Source organism: Dendrobium catenatum, unplaced genomic scaffold, assembly GCF_001605985.2.
Source record: "Dendrobium catenatum unplaced genomic scaffold, ASM160598v2 fragScaff_scaffold_1640, whole genome shotgun sequence".
Lineage (NCBI taxonomy): Eukaryota > Viridiplantae > Streptophyta > Magnoliopsida > Asparagales > Orchidaceae > Dendrobium > Dendrobium catenatum.
Window position 1 is genome coordinate 164955 of NW_021320102.1, and position 21457 is coordinate 186411.

The 21457-nt window shown below is 33.1% G+C and overlaps 1 protein-coding gene across 1 annotated transcript; it reads right to left on the reverse strand.

The window, feature by feature from the left end:
- Window positions 1-1752: 1752 nt before the first annotated feature.
- Window positions 1753-3326, reverse strand: LOC110097422 (DNA damage-repair/toleration protein DRT100). The gene has a single exon (XM_020823790.2). The coding sequence runs from the start codon at window positions 3279-3281 to the stop codon at window positions 2151-2153; it is 1131 nt and encodes a 376-aa protein (XP_020679449.1). The 5' UTR covers window positions 3282-3326; the 3' UTR covers window positions 1753-2150.
- Between the last annotated feature and the right edge of the window lie 18131 nt (window positions 3327-21457).

Below are 21457 nucleotides of genomic sequence, written 5' to 3' on the forward strand. Positions count from 1 at the left end.
CAACCGTATTATCCTACAGAATAGTTTAATTATACTATTTTCATTTTAACCCCCATGAGTATCCCTTTCGGAGACCCACAGGATAATGCTACTAAAATTTTATGAAAGTGGGGAGACTATAATAGATATTTGAGTCTCGAATAGCACAAATATAATCTCCCACATATGAATAAAAAGAAGTGAGATAAGATCATCAAACTCTCTCCTAAGGCTACTAAATATATGCTCGATTTATTCTTATTTTTTTAGTGAAATCTTTAATATATTTTGCACTCTTACACTCTCCTCCACATAGTATAGTGAATAAAATTTTATAATTCACACCATAATAATCCAAATAGCTACACAATCTACTGAATGGTATAATCTATAATACGTAATACCATTCACCCAAGAAACCATATCCCTAATCTTCTTAAGAGTGAGAATTTGAACAACCAACTATTATAATAAAATAAGCCATATAGGGCTTCCTAATGATAAAGAAGGGGTGAAATCACCAAATATAATTAAGTGATTTTAAAGTGACTGAACTTATCTACCTATTTTAATAAAGCTAGTATAAGGTGTACTAATATAATTTATAATTTACATGTATAATAGAATTCAAATTAGGTCCTAACATTTTTTAAATACTTATAATGAGTTTCATAATTTAATTAAATTAATAATTTAATATTACATATTTTTATATCTTTATTATATTCATCACTTAATTTTAAGATATCTAGAATGAAACACAAAATTAAACCGTAAGAAAATTTACACAGATTAAGCTAATTTCTTAAAATCTTCATTTACAAATTTATAACATATTAATTCTTCTTGTTGAGTCCATCTTTAAGATATAAAGGCTCCTATCAAATATTATGAATGGTCATCCTTATCATGATTTTGGTTGTACCTTAATCTTTGAACAGTTACTAAACTATTTGATATTATATTTGTTATCATCAAACCACAATGAGTTGGAGGGCACTCTGGCGAAAAAAGTGAAATCCACATACCAATTAACAGGCACCTTGGATCAGTATAGTTAGCAAGCTAAAGTGCACTTCATGTGAGTATTCTTTATGGGTGAATAATTTATTAATCCACTCAACCAAATTCAATGTACTAATTTGGACGACTTAGTGATTTTATCGCATAGTCGACGTAGTAATTATGGGCGATGTTATATCCAGTTAAATCCACAATGATAATCGAGCAAAGCTTTCTAGACTTAGAAGGTTTAAGCAAATCAAATATAAGGGAGAAAGAGCCCAAGGAGGGAGGGAGAGAGAGAGAGAGAAGCTTGAAAACCCTGATAACATGGAGAGAGACAGGGGATTTGGGATTTATTTTCACTAGCTAGAAATGTAAAAGGGAATGGTATATGGGAAGCAAAGTCCACTAAATAACCTATTGGTTTCTTAGCACAAAAGAGAAGGCCATATCAAACAAAATACATATTAATTCATGAAGCCTATAGCCTAAAATATATCCATTAAAATATAAGATAAAAAAAATGGTACACTAACATATTAGAAGGGCTCACCAACTTATCGAAATAAGTTGCTAATCCAAGTTTCGTTAGGACAACTCTTATTTTTTTCTAAAACAATTTTTTTAGTAAAAAAATTTATTTCATGAAATTGTTGTACTAAAAAAACCGTAAAAATACTATCATAAATAAAACCTAGTATAAGAAGTTGCAAACTTACTGAGGTATGACATTGACTATTTGTTGGTGGTTATTTGAACAACGTATACTAGCTCTCAAGAACCCTAAACTTATACTGGCTTAATCAATTTGAACCAAATGAAACTGAGTTTAAGGGACCCAAATCACTGGTTCAATCGCATGAAACGTTCAAGCTGGCTCACATATTTTCTGCAAGGTTTGAAGCATTCAAAACGAACATGGAACTATAATAACCCTTCTCGCTTTTTTCTCCCAAATCATAAAGCAAACCGAGTATTTAACACTGACACCTCCACGTGCACTACAACCCACTTAATCCCTTCCATTAATTATATTTCTTTTCTTGAGTTTCATACATAATAATAATAAATAAAATCGCATAAAGTGCACATAGTACATAGCCACAGACATCAACGACACCCAATCCCAAGCGAACGGCCAAGATTTCCCAACCGTTGCAATTTGATCACTGGCAGGCCTGTAACGGCCAGCCACAGAGACAGTCATTATTGGAGAACGACGCCGCTTCGAGGTGATCGAACGGCGAACCCGTGGGAATCCGACCGCACAGATGGTTATGACTTAGATCAAGGTGGCCAACGAACGCCGCCGTTAGCAAAGTCTTTGGCACATCTCCGGTAAGTTTATTGTACGAGAGATCCATCGCCGTAAAGTACGATCTCGATGTGAACGCATCAGGAATCGAACCCTCAAGGCCGTTTCTGCTTAGATTCAGAATACCCAATCCCTTGCTCCCCAAAACCTCCGCCGGAATCCCGCCGGTGAGGAGGTTGCTGTCGAGGTAGAGAGAGGAGAGCACCAGCATCGATCCGAAAGATGCTGGGATTGACCCCGAGATCTTGTTATCGGAGAGGTCGAGGTCGGCGAGGCGGTTCATGTAACTGATTGAGTTCGGAATCACGCCAGAGAGCTGGTTCCGGCCGAGGAGAGCCCTGCTAAGCATTTTCAAATTGCCGAAGTCGGAAGGGATCGAACCGGTTAAGAGGTTATTGCCGAGGTTAAGGTGCATTAATCCTGTAATCTGGGTTAGGGATTTGGGGATTGAGCCAGAAATCTGGTTGTCGGCGACGTTGAGGACAGTGAGTTGGGAGAATTTGCCAATGTCGGCAGGTAAAGGGCCGGATAGGCGGTTACCGACGAGATCTAGAATGCGTAGGGAGGTCAGAGTGGTTATGCAAGGGGGAATGGGGCCAGAGATCTGCTTCCAGTCAGCAATGATGAGAGATGAGAGGCTGTTGAGGCGGCAGATGGCTGGCGAGATCTGGCCGGTCATGAGGCCGGATCGTCCGGCTCGTGTAATGATTGGGTCTTCGGATTCCCCGCGGAGAATAAGATCGGCGACGCGGCCGGTCGACGGTTCGCAGGACACCCCGTACCATTGAGAGCAGCAGTCGCTGCCGGTCCAGGAGGAGAAAACACCGATGTAGGGGTCGGAGAGGGCTGATCGGAACTCGAGAAGCGCAGCTCGGTCAGCAGCCGAGCAAGAAGCGGCGGTGGCAGTGCTAACAGCGAAAGCAAGTAGAAGGTAGAAGAAGAGGAAGTGGTAGTAGTGGGAAGAAGAAGAACAGGCAGCCATTATCGCTTCCGCTCGGACTGCGAGTGAGCTGGAGACGTTAATTGCGAGTACGTTGCCTTTATATGCTGTTTACGGATGGCGGTGACATCAGAAGGTGGGGACGATTTGGCCAGCTGAGGCTAATGGTGTAATTTTGGTTGATGTCGAAGGGCGGAGTTGGGTGGGAAGTTATGAAGCGCGGGAACAAGTTTGGAGTGAGGCACATGTTGCATTAAATCGCGTGTACTTATAATTTGTTAATTTTGGAGGTTAATTGATTTTTATGATGTTAAGTAATATTAATCAAAATTATTAATTTGATAAACTTTATTTTCCACTTCCATGATGAATAATATCAAAGCTCAGGAGAGTTAGGGACCACATATAACTCAACAAATTTTGATTCATACTGATCCATTTAATAAACGATCAAATTTATGTTCGTGTCTAGTATTGTGACCAATTTATCGAAGGGGTTGGGTTCGCATTTAACTACCAATCTGATTTTAATCTGAAAATGATATGTTTAATTTTTTTTTTCGTATGATCTTATTTTACATCAATTGACTTTAAATTTATGATTAACAAGTTTTAAAATAAAATAATCATAACGGTTTTTCAAATCGAGTTTGAGTCATTCAGGTTGTTAGCTGGTTGGTGGGTTAGGTGTATGTCCACTACCCATTTATTAAACGGGTTGGGTTTATGCTGACCAAATTTGAGTTGGGTCGATTTCAAGTCAGAGCTACACCCAAAATGTTACTCCATTTTGACACCCATATGAAGAGCTTTTCATCTAAATGGCCATTCGTGTAAATTATTTTTTTATAGATTATGTATAAATATATATTTTAGAATGTATTTAAAATACTTAGTAATGTATGTATTTTGTTTAGTTGAATGTCAAAGCAAATGCACTGACACATTAATGCTTGATATGTCCCTAAAAATCATTTTAGTTGTCGTCATCTAACCTTTTGCCAATCAACCACAGTCCCTTTGAACACTGCTGACCGAGTATAGTATCCCTGACCCAAAAATAGGTCCAAATCAAGGACCCGAAGCCTACTTGAAAGCTTCAAAATAGTAATTAGATGACCAACTGATATACAAATCTAACATGGTTATACTCAAAACGAGCGGCTCGATGAGATCAATCCAACAAGACCAATATCACCAAAATTTGCTATCACTAAGATAATCAAATACTTGGTAAAAAATCCATGATTGATAGAGTTTATATCAGTCATCCATTGAAACATTCCCAACATGACCTTGATTTTCTCCCAATTTACTTGCCTAACACTCCCAAAAATCTATAAAAGACCCCTCATTCTTCACAAAGGGAGGGGGAGAAAAAGAAGGAAAATGAAGGATCTCTCTTACTTTCTCAAGCACCACCAGTTGGATCTCTTCTCGAACACCGACTATCACTAAACTTCGACCACCTACCATCATAGGACATTCAACTATTTAATAGTTACCATTGGATCTTTTTCCAGCAACAAAACATTTTCAAACATCTGTTAAACAGATGATTAATACTGAATCTCCATCCTTCACCAGAAATTGATGGAACATTCTATATTATTCAATATACATAAAGGAGACTAGTCTTCTGAAGTTTGGAAATCTCTTTAGCATATTTTTATATCCCTGGCCTTTGTTTGAGGGATGAGTTGACATCATTTGACTACTATCTTTTAGACCTCCATCGCCCACTAACTATGGTCCATTCGACCATCACCCGATTAAGGTACTATTAACCTCCATCACACATCGACTATGGTTCTTCCAACCACGATCGTCCAAATACAATCCTTCTGACCATCATCCCGTATGACGATCCTTCCTACATTTATCACCTGACGACGGTTCTTCCAACCTCTATTGATCGCCGACTACAATCATTCTGACTATCATTGCCTAACTATGATCCTTTCAACCTCCATCGATCATTGACTACCATCCTTCTAAGCGCCATCATGTGATTACATTCCTTCCAACCATAGTCAACTGACTATGATCCCTCTGATCATCATCACCTGACTACAGTCCTTCTAACCACTACCACCAGACTATGGTCCTTTCGACTATCATCACATGATTATAATACTTTTGGCCTATGTCCCCTAGTGACTACGGTTATTTTGATAATTGTCACTCGACCATAGTCGTTTCAACATCACCGCCAAACTATAATTCTTCTAACCTTCATCGCTTGCTGACTAAGATTCTTCTATTCATCGTAGCCTATCTACGGCCCTTCCAACCATCATCACTTAACTACAATCCTTCTAACCTCCATTGCCCACCTATTATTGTCCATTTGACCATTGTTGCTAATTCTGGTCCCTTTGCAAACTCTCACCCACTTACTATTGTTCCATCAACCTCCATCCCCCACATATTTTGGTCCTAATGACCATTGCCACCTACTTACTATAGTTCATGTGGCCTCTATTACCCACTGACTATGGTCCCTCTAATCACTGTTGCCTGTCGACTACAACCCATTTAACCACCATTTCATGCCAATTACAGTTCCTCTAACCAATTTTTCCCATCGATTATAATCTTACTGACCAAATAGACATATCAAAATTATTTTAAGAATTGCTACAATATAACAAGCTCCATATAATGTGTATTTGATACATTGAACAAGCATCGTCCTTCTTGGAGGGGTAGTATTTGTAAATAATTATCAATTTAGGGGGATTCCTTTAAGCTGGGACAATCCCTATGGTTTTTTTTCTCTTTTAAGGGGTTCCATGTAAAAATTCTAGTATCTCTTATAAACATTGGACCCCTACTCTTTTATTATTTGTGTGTTGGATCTTTATGAAAGTTACTGAGGGAGGTTAAACCTTAAAGAATTAGTTCTAAGGCTAACCAAGATGAGGGTGAATTGGTTATTTTAAAAATTTCTTAATCAAATAAGAATTTAAAACCTCTTGATATAGAAATAAAAACTAATTTATAATAATAAAATTCATATATTTATACCACATATCAAATCATAGAAAAGTTTGAAAATTTAAATTCGAAAAAAAAAAATACAAAGAACACATTGAATTTTATAGTGCTTCGGTCAACCCAACCTACATCCACTTCTTGGAGTCTCCCTCTCTAAGTATTGCACTAAATAGAAGTTACTATCCTTTTTCTCCCACAACAAGGCAGAGAAGCATGTATAATGCTGTTTCACCTCCCCAATGCGGTAGAGAACCGTGACTTTTTTATAGGAAAATAACCTTAACTCTATTTTCACACTCCTATTGATGGTCACAGAACCACAAATTTATTTTCACCCTCCAAGTGATGATTAAAGAACCACGATCTTTAATGAAGAAGTCTTCCCTATAGCCATAGAGATTCCACGAAGATGCTTGTTGGTACTAGATAAGATTCTTACCAAGCCCTCCTTTTCTCTTTTAAAGGGTTCCATGTAAAAATTCTAGTATCTCTAATAAACATTGCACCCCTACTCTTTTATTATTTATGTGTTGGATCTTCATGAAAGTTAGTTAGGGAGGTTAAACCCTAAAGAATTAGCTCTAAGGCTAACCAAGATGAAGGTGAATTTGTTATTTTAAAAATTTCTTAATCAAATAAGAATTTAAAACCTCTTGATACAGAAATAAAACTAATTTATAATAATAAAAATCATATATTTATACCACATATCAAATCATGGAAAAGTGTGAAAATTAAAATGCGAAAAAAATAAATACAAAGAACACACTAAATTTTATAGTGCTTCGGTCAACCCAACCTACGTCCACTTCTTGGAGTCTCCCTCTCTAAATATTGCACTAAATAGAAGTGACTCTCCTTTTTCTCCCACAACAAGGAAGAGAAGCATGTATAAATGCTGTTTCACCTCCCCAATGCGGTAGAGAACCGTGACTTTTTTATAGGAAGAGAACCTTAACTCTATTTTCACACTCCTATTGATGGTCAGAGAACCACAAATTTATTTTCACCCTCCAAGTGATGATTAAAGAACCATGATCTTTACTAAAGAAGTCTTCCCTAGAGCCATAGAGATTCCACGAAGATGCTTGTTGGTACTAGATAAGATTCTTACCAAGCCCTCCTTTTCTTTTTTAAGGGGTTCCATGTAAAAATTCTAGTATCTATGATAAACATTGCACCCCTACTCTTTTATTATTTATGTGTTGGATCTTCATGAAAGTTAGTTAGGGAGGTTAAACCCTAAAGAATTAGCTCTAAGGCTAACCAAGATGAGGGTGAATTGGTTATTTTAAAAATTTCTTAATCAATAAGAATTAAAAACCTCTTGATACAGAATTAAAACTAATTTATAATAATAAAAATTATATATTTATACCACATATCAAATCATAGAAAAGTGTGAAAATTAAAATGCGAAAAAAAATAAATACAAAGAACATACTGAATTTTATAGTGCTTCGGTCAACCCAACCTACGTCCACTTCTTGGAGTCTCCCTCTCTAAGTATTGCACTAAATAGAAGTGAATCTCCTTTTTCTCCCACAACAAGGCAGAGAAGCATGTATAAATGTTGTTTCACCTCCCCAATGCGGTAGAGAACCATGACTTTTTTATAGGAAGAGAACCTTAACTCTATTTTCACACTCCTATTGATGGTCAGAGATCCACAAATTTATTTTCACCCTCCAAGTGATGATTAAAGAACCATTATCTTTACTGAATAAGTCTTCCCTAGAGCCATAGAGATTCCATGAAGATGCTTGTAGGTACTAGATAAGATTCTTACCAAGCCCTCCTTTTCTCTTTTAAGGGGTTCCATGTAAAAATTCTAGTATCTCTCATAAACATTGCACCCCTACTCTTTTAATATTTATGTATTGGATCTTCAGGAAAGTTAGTTAGGGAGGTTAAACCCTAAAGAATTAGCTCTAAGGCTAACCAAGATGAGGGTGAATTGGTTATTTTAAAAATTTCTTAATCAAATAAGAATTTAAAACCTTATGATATAGAATTAAAACTAATTTATAATAATAAAAATCATATATTTATACCACATATCAAATCATAGAAAAGTGTGAAAATTAAAATGCGAATAAAATAAATACAAAGAACACACTGAATTTTATAGTGCTTCGATCAACCCAACCAACGTCCACTTCTTGGAGTTTCCCTCTCTAAGTATTGCACTAAATAGAAGTGACTCTCCTTTTTCTCCCACAACAAGGCAGAGAAGCATGTATAAATGCTGTTTCACCTCCCCAATGCGGTAGAGAACACTGACTTTTTTATAGGAAGAGAACCTTATCTCTATTTTCACACTCCTATTGATGGTCAGAGATCCACAAATTTATTTTCACCCTCCAAGTGATGATTAAAGAACCACGATCTTTACTGAAGAAGTCTTCCCTAGAGCCATAGAGATTCCACGAAGATGCTTGTAGGTACTAGATAAGATTCTTACCAAGCCCTCCTTCTCTCCTTCAAGCTCCCTCTCAAGAAAACTAAGTAGCCAAAAGATATCTAACAAGAGTGCTAAAGATCCTTAAATAGAGGGCTTCAAAAAAACCTAATTTCCAAGCCATCCATCTTCTGCTTGTACAGTATAATAGACATCGTATTAAATGATTAGTTCAATTCAGATTCATCAAGAAAGATCATTTAGATGAGCTGTTTAACTTTTATAATACATCATACAGTATGATCATACATCGTATGGTAGAATATGGAGAAATTCCTTCTGTTTATTTGGGATAATCCTTGGGATGGCCAGTTACATACACGGGTGATTGTCCAGTACTGTGGACATTATATGGTATGATCAGTACAAAAATTATGGATTTTGTTTGGTACAATCCAAGTAATGACAAATTTGTTTATGGGTAATCATATAGTATGAACTATTTTGTGCAGTACAATCAATCACAATAAATGTCCATGATTCGATTTCCTTATATCATGAGATTAATTAAGAAAAATTTTAATTAGTGTGTATAGAATGATCCAAATAGTACTGTGATCAATACAAAATTAGATTCTTACTTAACTTTGGTGGCTAGGGTTTAATAAAGCACAATAGATCGTATAGTACAAATTAAAATCATATAGTATAATACAAGTATTGTACAATATGAAGAGAAATCATACATAACAAATTATTTAAAAATTTAACTCTCTCAAAAAAACATTTATATCTCCCCTTGTGCGTGTGCAAGGTTGCTTAGCAAAGATATCCACCCAAAAACATAAAATAACTCAGCAAAGAAAAAAAACATAGTAAATTAAAAATTACATACTGTAACCCTAGTCTATCCAATCTTGAGCTGATCATAATTATAAGTGAATGATGGACTGACTTCCTAAAATATTAGTACACATAGAACAAAAGCACAATATCATAGAAATAGGAGAAAAGAATAAAATACACACTAATATTTTTTATCTTCAAAATCATAATGCTTAGATCATATCTATAATAATCTCCTCCTATTTTATGATGGAAAATATTGTTCCTTAGGTTTTTTAAAAAAATTGCTTTCTTTTAAATTCCCCCTTTATAAAAGATAAAAATATGAAATAAAGAATAAATCAACAAACACAAGTCTCCCGCTTTGATGAAAATCAATTTCAAGTAAAAGGAATGTAAAAAGGGAGTGTAAAAAGAAATGAAAATAATAATAACAAACAACAATAACAATAAACAATAAAATATTTCTCCCCTTTTGACATCACAAAAAGAGGGAAACAATATGAGGAAAGGAAAAAAATAGAAATATACATAGGAATAGAAACATAACTAGTAAATAAACAGATGCAAATAAATTATCAACTCAAATTATCACACATTTATTAACTTGCATGGGCATTTTTAGAATATAATAAACTTAATCTACACATGAAAAGCATAAAAAAGAGAAGTGTTGATTATCTTGTAGCTAAAGGATTTGGATTCTAGAGTTCGCACATCCTGCTTACCAACTTTACAGGCTAAAATTCTTTGTTTAAATGAAAAAAAATCAAATTCAAGAATTACAATTAGACTGAGAGACTTAGTCATTTCAGACAGCTAGCATTAAACATATCAAATAGAATATTACTGTAAAATTGATGAATAAAGAGCCATGACTTTCTAGAATCAAGTATTAAACATATTATGAAACATTAAAATTTTTTAAGAGTTAAAGATTTACTAGAAAGAGAAGCTAATTAAGGTTGAGCTCATTTTGTGCCTCTTTTAATTGTTTTATGCGAACATTACACATTATTTATTTTTGATACACGTAGTGCATCTTTCACTTTTGGCGTCATTTCGCATCTTTTTTATTTTGTTCTCAATTTGTGCCTCTTTTGAATTTTTTTGCAAATTGCTACATTTCTAAATCTCTAAGAATCTTAGATGTAAGATTATCTTCCAAATAGAAGAGAAGAATAACTCACTCTCATATATAGGGAGGAATAATCTACAAAGCAAACTTGTGCTTTTCTAATATGAATAAAAGCGTGATATAGAAAAATAATGAATTTCATTCATCAAATTTGTAGAATATATCCATAAGATAAAATCATGCAATAGAGTGAAAAGAATTCATTTCAAGCATCTTTATTCTAATTCAATTTAGATTTTTAAGCATTCACAAGGAATTTTAAGGCAAAGAAATTAAAACAGGATGTATAAATTCATGAATTTTTATCTTGTTAGTTTAAAACTATTAGCAATTACTTATTTAAACCTTCTAAGTAAGAGTAGAGGTATGTTTACACAATCAGAAAAAACAACAGTTCAGGAAAAGTCAAGTCATATAGTATGATTTTATTTGTGTAGTATAAGTTCATTCGTACAATATGATTTTATTCATACTGTATGTGTTAGTTCATATAGTACGATACAAGTTATAAAATATGATCATAAAAAAACATCAATTTTGTACAGTGAAAAATTTTTAAGCAAAGAGTATAGAAATGAAATCTACGAGCAAAAAAAAAAACTAGAGGGAAAATACCATTTGAAAGAAAAATAACCCCCTTCTTTTAAAGAAAGAAAAAAAATACACAACAAGGACCTGAAAGAAAAATTCCATTTCAAAACAACATACAAATAGACATGCATAGAATTAAAAGTAAACAATACAATCATAGCAAATACAATAGAAACTATTATGGTGATGGAACCTGATCAGAAGGAGGAGGTGGAGGTGGAGGTGGTTGGAAGAACTGGATAAAACTGTCATACTGCTATTGGATTATGGTGAACTAGTGTTAAATATTTCCAAACTTCTCCTTGAACCCACCTATATCATTGTCATTTAGAAATGTTGTTGATCCAGGAGAGTCTCTAGTCTATCAAATATCTAAATTGGCTCCATATACTGGTAGTGGTGAGGAGATGGTGTAGGTGTAGCATCAGCTGAAAGGGCAGTTTCTCCTTCATCATGAAAGAGAGAATCATCAGGCTCCTGATCCCTATGAAATAGCATTCAGAAAGAGGCATCCAAAAGGAAGATTGGAATTTGATCAAAAGGTGCTGGATATGTGACATTGTATTTTCTAAATAGGATATATCATATCACATGTCCTAAGTCAATGTTTTGCTTTCTTCTAGTGGCTAGGAGTCAATGCAAGTGAGGTTTAGGATGTAGTCAATTAGCATTTGAGCTTCATCCATTTGGGTATTGGACATACTGAAATAGGTAACAATTGATAGTAGGGGAGTCATATTTATTCGATCACTACCTTAGGTATGATTGAAGTTCTTAGAATTTGCTTGATAACTCTAGCATTTTGGTTTAGGGTCTGAACTAAAGGTTGGTGGAAATTAAGTAAATATTTCTTAGTAGAAGGTTTACCGCACTCCAGTCAAAATTGAATCTAGAGGATATGGCAAGAGGTCTATTCTCTTGAGTGTTTAGTTGAAGGTGAATTCTTATGTCTTCCTTGGTTATTTCTACATTTTGGCAGCTCACTCGGGAGGTCATAACCGTAGAATACCCACTAATCCTAAGATTTTTAAGAAAGTCATATAGGATTTTAGAATGGAAGAGATGGGCCAAGGTTAGTAGAAATTGAAGTGCAATTGAGTTGAAAAGGTTCATTACAGGGAATCTAAGGGCCTGGTTATTCAGAAGCCTGAAGGGCATGATTTTGGCATCCTTGTTCCTTTTATAGGCACCTTCATCAGAAGATATTAAAAAATGATTGTCTGTAGTTCTCCGGGAGGAGGAAGCCCCCTAGGTTTGACAACTGCATTTCCCACCGGCGATTGCAAGGATTGAAATGTAAGGAGGGATCTTAAGAGAGGCATGAAAATTGTGAAAGTGGTTTTCTCTTTAAATAGAAAATGAACATAACATACCGTACAATTGTGGGATCGTACAGGACAATCAAATGAAATTATTTCAACCATATGATTTATTAAGAAATTTATATATGATTGTACAATACAATCAGACATCGTACGGGATGATTGCAGACATGGATCTCATCCCAAGGAGTCAAGCTGTATAATTGTTGACAAAAAGGTTTGTACAATATGAATTGATGTTCGTACAGTACGATCATCAATAAATGTCATACTAAAATGAATTTAATTCATTCCAAATAAAGTTGACAAGTGGATCATACAGAATGAATAGGTGTTCATATTGTACGATTGTCAATGATATAAGCAATCTAAATAATCATCAAGCTAAGGTTTGTGATCTAAGCAATGCTATGTAAACCATACAGTAAGAAGGTGGTTCATAAAGTACAATTAGGAAAAATTATTGATTTGCATAAAAGACATTGAAATTCAATAAGGTGGTTTATACGATGATCAGGACATAATCATATTGAACAATAATAACAAAACCAAAAGAATAAGAACATGAAATTAAAAAAAAAAAATACAAAAAATCTCAAGAGAAAAGTACATACATTAAGAAGCTCATAAATGGCTGGTTATAAGTGATAGGGCTACAATATTAAGCCTAAAAACCACACACTAGGTCTTTTGTAATATCCCTCGAATCCAAAGGTCATAGAAGAGCATTTTTGGGAGCCCAAGTGAGTTTGGGTCCCTTTTTAAATTAGGATAAATCATTAGAATGTATGTTATGCTGTGTTTGATGAAGCTTTGGTCTCCACACCCAATGTGCTCTATGATTAATAGTGCAAGTGTAGCTAAAGTGTCCTAACATGCCCCATGAATAACATCTAACATTAAGAAAAGGGTTAATTACCCTATGATAATTATGAATACTATTCTTAGATTTATGAGATACATGACATGATGAGTGCTTATAAATAGGTTTATTTTGAAAAGCCTTTTCTTTTTCTAACAACATTTCATTAGCACTTTCAATGGCAGATATTTCAATTTTTAAAGAGTGCTCTCTGAGATCTAAAATGTTTACACATGATTCTAACTCTTTAAATGACTTCTCAAAATTAAGATGTAATGCTTTCAAAGACTCATGTGTTTTAAATAAAGCATAATATTTCTTATTCAATTCATAAAACTATTTCAGCAAAGCCATATGATCCTTATCAACATCAGAACCATCTTTTCTAAGCATTTCATTTCCTTTCTATAGAACTCAGCATTCAATTTTCAAGCTAGCGTGCTTTTTTTCAATTTCCAATAAGAATCATGAATTTCTTATAAAATATCAAGTTATTTATCATATGAACATTGACATACCTCATCCATATCAGACTGTTCAAGATAAATTTTTGCCATTAAGCACTTTCACTTCATCTCTACTTATATTCTAGCTAAATCTATAGTAGAGTTTGCTAGAAAAGCTTTCTGAGATTTCTGCATGTCCTTGTGGAACTTGGCTTTTTCTTCAGCTTTCTTCTTGCTTTGGTAGCCTTTAAGAGTTGGGAAATCAGTTTTAACATTCCTTGGTTTCCAACATTCATAACAGACAATAGCATCAGAAGCTTTAGAATTTCTATAATTTGTACCTTTGCTCCACTGCTCATGATGCTTTTTCTTATTTCTTAAAAAGCATCTAAAATATCGAGTCATCAGTGAAATTTCTTTGTCTGAATCATTAGCCTTAAATGATATAGTTTTCTCCTTCTTTTTTTCTCCTGCATCAAGTTATCTTTGATACACTCCTTGATCGTATGCAATGAGTGATTGTAATGAGTGATCTAAGTAAAATATCAAAAGAATAAACATTTAAATCCTTGGATTATGTAATTAAAGTAATTTTTACATCATAAGAAGAAGGTAAACAATACAAAATCTTATTTACTTTTTTAAAATTCTATAATTCCTTACCTAAAGCATATAGGGATGTTATGATTTGTGTAAATTTAGTATATATTTCAGATATGAATTCATTAGGGTTCATGCAAAATAGTTCATATTCATGCCACACAAAATTTAACTTAGATTATTTCACTTCACTTGTTCCTTCATAAGTAATGCATAATATATTCCAAATTTCTTTGCCAATAGTACAAATAGATACAACATGTAATCTTCAAATTTCAAAGCATAATAGAAATAGTTTAGGCATTTTGCATTCAATTAGGCTAAATCTTTATCATAAGTATTCCATTTAAAAAAAGGACATCTCAGTTTTAACATCATTTACTAATCATGAAGGTGTAGAATAACCATCCTAAACAAGCATCTACATGCAATAATCAATTGATTGTAAAAAGGTGGACATGCAAGTTTTCTAAAAATTAAAAAGTATATTTTCAAATATAGGTGGCCGAGTAATTGAATAGCCTTCCATAGTGTTGCAATTACAAAAGTTAGTCATGAATATTAATTTAAAGTCTTATAAAACTTAATCTTATGAATCCCGCTCTAATACCACTTAAAAATTCATGAGTTTGGTTAAACCTAAAAGAACTAATCCTATGGCTAACTAAGAGGGGAATGAATTGGTTATTTTAAAAATTTCTTAATCAAACAAAAATTTTAAACCTCTTGATACTGAAATAGAACTAATTTTATAATAATAAAAATCAAATATTTTGACCACAGATCAAATCACAGAAAAGTGGGGAGATCAAAAAGCAAAAAAAAAAAAAAGAAAGAACACACAAAATTTTATAGTTATTCAGTCAACCTTACTTATGTCCACTCCTAGTAGAATTCCTCTATAAGCATTGTACTAAACAGAAACGACTCTCCATTTTCTCCCATAAGAAGGTGGAGAAGCCAATACAAACACTATTTCACCTCCCTAGAGCGGCTGAGAATCGTAACTCTTTTGCATGATGATAAACTTAACTCTATTTTCACCCTCCTTTCACCCTCTTGGTGATGTTTAGAGAACCACAAATCAATTTTCACCCTATAGGTGATGGTCAGAAAACTACAATCTTTGCTGAAGAACTTCTTCTCCAGAGCAACAAAGATTCCAAGCAGACACTTTTAGGTACTATACAAAATTCTTGCTTGGAGCATCATTGTGAATCCCCTCACAAAATCTCCCTCTCTTATCTAACTAAGCTCTCCTCCTTCTCTCCCTCAAGCTCGCTCTCAAGAAGAGTAAGTAGCCAAAAGATATCCAACAAGAGTGTTAGAGATCTTTAAATAGAGGGCTTCAAAAAATGCTAATGTTAAAGACATCCATCTTCTATTCATACAGTATAATAAACGTATCACATAGTACAATCAGTTAAATTTAGAGTCATCCAACAAGATCATTTAGATGAATTGTTCAACTTTTATAATACATTGTACAATATGTTCATACATCATATAGTACAATATGGAAAAAATTCTTCTATTTGTTTGGGGCGATCCTTGGGACGACTAACTTCATACACGGGTGATTATCCAGTATTATGGACATTATAAAGTACAATTAGTACAAAAATTGTAGATTTTGTTTGGTATGATCCAAGAGATGACAAATTTTATAAATGTGTAATCATACAGTATGAACTATTTCGTACAGTACAACCAATCATAATAAATGTCCATGATTTAATTGCCTGATATTACAAGATTAAGTAAGAAAGATTTTAATTAGTGTGTATAAATCCCAATCATATTGTACGATCAATATAGAATTAGAATCGTACTTAACTTTGGCAGCTAGGGTTTGACATAGCAAAACAAATCATATAGTATAAATTAAAATCATACATTATGAAGAGAAATCATACAGTATTAAATATTAAAAAAAAACAAACTCTCTCAAAAAAAAATATTTTCATCTCCCCTTTTGTGTGTGCAAGGTTGTTTAGTAAAGATATCACCCAAAAATAGAAAATAAATCAAGAAAGAAAAAATACATAATAAATTGAAAATTACAGACTGCAACCCTAGTTTACATAGTCTTGAGCGTATCAAAATTACCAGTGAATGATTAATTGACTTCCTAAAATGTTAGTACACACAGAACAAAAATAGATTATCATAAAATAGGAAAAAAGAATCATAAAAATAATAATATTTGTTATCATCAAAATCATAGAGATTAGATAAGATATGTAACACTTCGTACAAATCTAGGATGTTAAACTTTATATTTCTCTCTTGCCACGAATATTCTAGGACGTAACAAAGTTGAAAATTTTAGGAACTAAACTTTCAACGTGAGATGCCCCCAAACTCCATGCATTCATATAAGAATTAATTTATTTAAAGAATTAAGATTATTCATAAAGAGACATTAATTTATTTTAAATCATCTCAAATTTTGATTAAAATCACTAAAAATATTAACATCAAACTCACCATATCAAAAACACAAAAAATTTTAATTAAGTGATAATTTTTTAAAAACCCAAGTAATTTTTTGTTAACTAAATCATATTAATCAATAGAATCAAACGCTCCAAAAGAATGAAGATTTATACATTAAGGATTCTAACAAAATTAACTTCCATTTGTTTCATTTTTTCCCCTCATAGAATTAAATCTATCCCTATCCTTAATAATAACCCCATGAGAAAACCACTATTTTCATGACCAGCGATATGAAGTTTCAAGAATTAATTAGAAGGAACTTGTAAAGCAACAAGATTTTGTTGAGTTAGTTTTTTAGAATTTTCTATACTAATATATGGTAGTCCTTGTTTGTAAATAATTGAAATTTAGAATTAGTAATATTTCTATTATATTTAAAGCTATTGCGTAGCTCATTTTGGTCTATTGGTTAGGAGTTTTATCTACCAACTAAAGGTCTTGGGTTAGAAGTTTGGCTCAAATGTCCCAAAAGAAAAAGAAAGATTTATTATTTGAAATAGAATTATGCAACTTTGGGTATATTTATGGTCATTTAGGGTTCCTTACTTGGGCAAATTTTGGTGTTTACTAATTGACTCGCCAAATGTTCTCAAATTCTTATGAAATTAAATTCACAAATCTCTATGTATCTTAAGGGACTCTCATAAAAAATTGATATCATTTGAACATGTATATAATTTTTTATAATTTTCCTAAAGTGATTATACTTACACCTTAATGGATTTCTCTAGGGAAAAGTAGGCAAAGGATTAGGGTTTATACAGAGACATACATTCCAAAAAAATGTCACTCCAAAAGTCTCCATGCATCTATAGTTATCAATTATAAAATTTTTATGTTAAATAATGATTTAAACTTTGAAAATTTCATGAAGGATAGAGGGCTCTTCAGAGCTCCTTACAAAAAATTAGGGATGCTCTTTAAGAGTCCAAATGAGTACCTATGATTAAATTTGTAAATAAATTATTTGAGGCTTGTCCAATGCGACTACACATTGTAATTGAGTAATTAATGAATTTTTGTAAATAAATTATTTACTAAAATATAGTAATCAATAGGTGCTGGGAAAGTACTCATTGGTAAGGAATTAAAATATGAATCCCTAGAGTCATCATTTACTTAATTTTGTTCACTTGATTATGAGACATTAAATTTAAAAGTTTTAATAGAATTTAAGGATTTACGAAGTTAACCAACGACTGTGCACCACATTTCCACTCAAAACCATTATATTAAAAATTTAAAAAATGATGACACATGTAAACACTCAGATTAAGTAATAATAATGATATCAAGAATCAGGTATTTATGATCTAATCATTGAAAATCATGGATTTGTCATGTGTATTTGGTTTGAAAAAATTGAACCTATTAAATGAAAAAAATGGCTATGAATTCACCTTCCTCCTCTAGTGAGATCTAAGAGCCATTCATCAAAAACATTTTGACTTGAAAGTATCACTACATAATTACTCTAGATCCAACAGGATCACTGTGACAATAATGATTAATCTAATTGCTATACTATCATGGATTGATAATTTATTTCATAATGTTCCAAACCCTTTAATAGCTATGCTTGGCTTTAATGCTTGCCTTTATGAATTGATGATTAGGGACTTAAATTGCTAGCTAGATGATCACTTAAACTTAGAGAACAATCCTTCTTCAAATAGTTGTTATTGGAGTGGAGTAGATCAAAATCCTGAGTTCTCATGGGTGGATCATTGCTGGGAAGGATTTTGGAGGCAGGAGATAATGGGGAAGAGAAAATTTCACACTTGGGAGACTTGAGGAAGCGAGAGTTAAAAACTAGATAAGCTAGAAGTGAGGGTATTTATTAGCAGTTGGGGATTGAACCTGGGTGGAATTCTAGTCATACCCAAATTTACTAGGCTAATAGGATGGTGACGAAGAGTCCAATGAAGTGCTAACAGGTAGTTGGAGTGTTGATAAGAGCTGGGGTCAGCTAATTGAATATAATTATATGATTTAAATATTAAAGGGCTTGAGCTTTCTTATTCTCCAGCCACCAATGGCCAGTTAGGTGCCCACTTAAGCTATGCTTAGGTCAAGAATACATCAGGTAGGGTCTAAACTATTTGGGTTGAGTTTGATTTGAATAAGAAAGCTTAGATTTGGTTTTAGTCCATTTGGGCTAACTTTAGTTTTTCCAATTAATTATTCAAAGTTAACCAATATAAGGGCTGGCTAGGGAAGTTAGCCTATGATCTTAGGCACATAATGGACTAGCATATGTCCATTGGTTTGGAGGGATAAGAACTATGAAAGTTTGAGGAGGTTATAAGACTTTAATTAACTATCCCTAATGCACATTTAGATGAAAGCAATACTATGACTTGATGTGAAAGCTAATATACTTATCAAAAGTTAATAAAATGATAATGATACTCTAATACACATACAAAAAATTAATCTTAGATTTTCAACTAAGCAGTTATAATAGAAAATAAAATGCAAAAAAAAAGTGAAGAAAGTAAAAATTAGAATGAATACACCAGATTTATAGTGGTTCGATCAAACCATGACCTACATCCACTCCCGGAAGTCCTATTATCTTGGTATTGCACTATCACTATAGTGTCTCTCCCTTAGCCCCCTGAGCAAGGAGGAGAGCCCTTACAAAATCTCTTCCACAAACCTAGTATGGTAGATGACCATAATCCTTTTACATGTGTAATACCTTGAATCCTTTTTCTCCTTACTAGAAATGATAGAGAACTAAAATCCTTTCAGTGGAAGGGAACCATGAATCCTATTTCTCTCTACTAAAGATTGCTAAGAACTGGAATCCTTTCACAGGTAGAGAACCTAGAATCCCTTTCACCCTTCATGGTGTGGCGGAGTAGTTAGGTCCTTTGACCACAAAGAGATCTTCTTCTCAAAACTTCCCTTAAGATAAACCATGACACATGAAGGAACTTTGGTGCAAGTTCATAGAAGAAACCTTGTGGAACTCTCTCTGACACTTTCTTAAAACCCACAAGGATCTTCTCCCTCTCTCAGAAACCTCACCGTTTCTCTCTTAGCAATCTTCATGAAGTTTCAAATTATATCAATGGAGAATTCCATATGAGTCACTTGAGTCAACAATGAATTATTTGGTCAACCAATGACCATGGTAGGTTTGATGGTGATTAATTAAGTTTTATTGATGGTTTGAAAGCTATAGAATACTATCATATAGGCTAGATTTGGGTCTAACTTAGGAAAAGGACTTTATGAAGGTTTATGATATTTAGGATATTTTAGAATTTCTAATTTTTAACCCTGGTGCAGGGGTTGACCATGGATAGGGATAGGTTTAAAAGTATTTATGTTTAGTTTAGGACATTTAGGATCCAATTCCAAGGACTAGGGTGGTTAAGTTGATTAAGGATTTAAAAGAAATTGGTCTTTAAGACATAAAGGTCATTTTAGGTAATATTTGTAAAACTTTATCAACTGGGTTGACCAATAGTCTTGGATGAGTCAAATCAATTGGTTAGTGCATTTAGGTTGGTTTGATTTACTCCCTAGGGCATGGGTTTAGGTTTAAATTGGAATGGCACTTTGAGTGGCACGTCTGATAATTATAAGAAACTTTAAATTTGAACCTAAGCTTGGCCCTAGGGTTTGGTCAGAAATGGATTTGAAAGCACTTTAATGCCAATTTGAGGCGTTTATAGAGAATTTTATGTCACTTGAAGTTTTCCAAGACTAAATCCTTGGGTTTCTTTCTATGGTTCCTGTAAGCTGAGTCTGCACTAAGGTAGAATGACCTTAAGCACTAAAGAAGGAAAAGCAAAATAATTAATTTTCTTAGAAATAGTTATAAGTTAAAATAAAGTTTTAAGTGAGGTACCAAAATAATAAAGCAAAGATGATAAAACGTGTGTATACACGTTTTATCATCTTTGCTTTATTATTTTAGCAAAAGAAGGACAAATAGTCATAGGTTAAGTTTTATTTCTTTTTTTTTTGGCAAAAGTAGGACAAATAGTCATATGCTAATTTTTTTTCCTTTTTATTTAAATATGAATCTCATAATAATATTACTACTCAACATATAATTAACCACAACAATAACAACATGCCTTCAACCCACTAAGTGGGGTCAGCTACATGAATCCTTTTTCTCCATTATGTCATTTTAAGAGTCAAATTATCATCTAAATCTAATAAACAAAAGTCATTTCTATTTTTTCTAACTATGTCTTTTTAGGCCTACCTCTACCTATGTTTTTTTTTTTTTTTTTTTGAAATTTGCAATTTGCTTTAAAAAGAGGATAAGAGTTACAAAAAAACTAAAGATAATAATCACATTCCTTCTTTACTAAATAAAAAAGAGAAGAAGGAATGCAATCATTAGAGAAACTACCAAATGAAAAACTATAATTCAAAGCTAAAGTAGCACAATAATCTGCTACTTTATTACAATTTCTAGTAATCAAATGAAAAATTACCTTATTGAAGTCATTAAGAAAAATAATGTCTTCATTCCAATGTT

Coding starts and splice junctions, on each gene's coding strand:
- LOC110097422 (XM_020823790.2), bottom strand. CDS start 3,281: ATGGCTGCCTGTTCTTCTTCTTCCCACTACTACCACTTCCTCTTCTTC.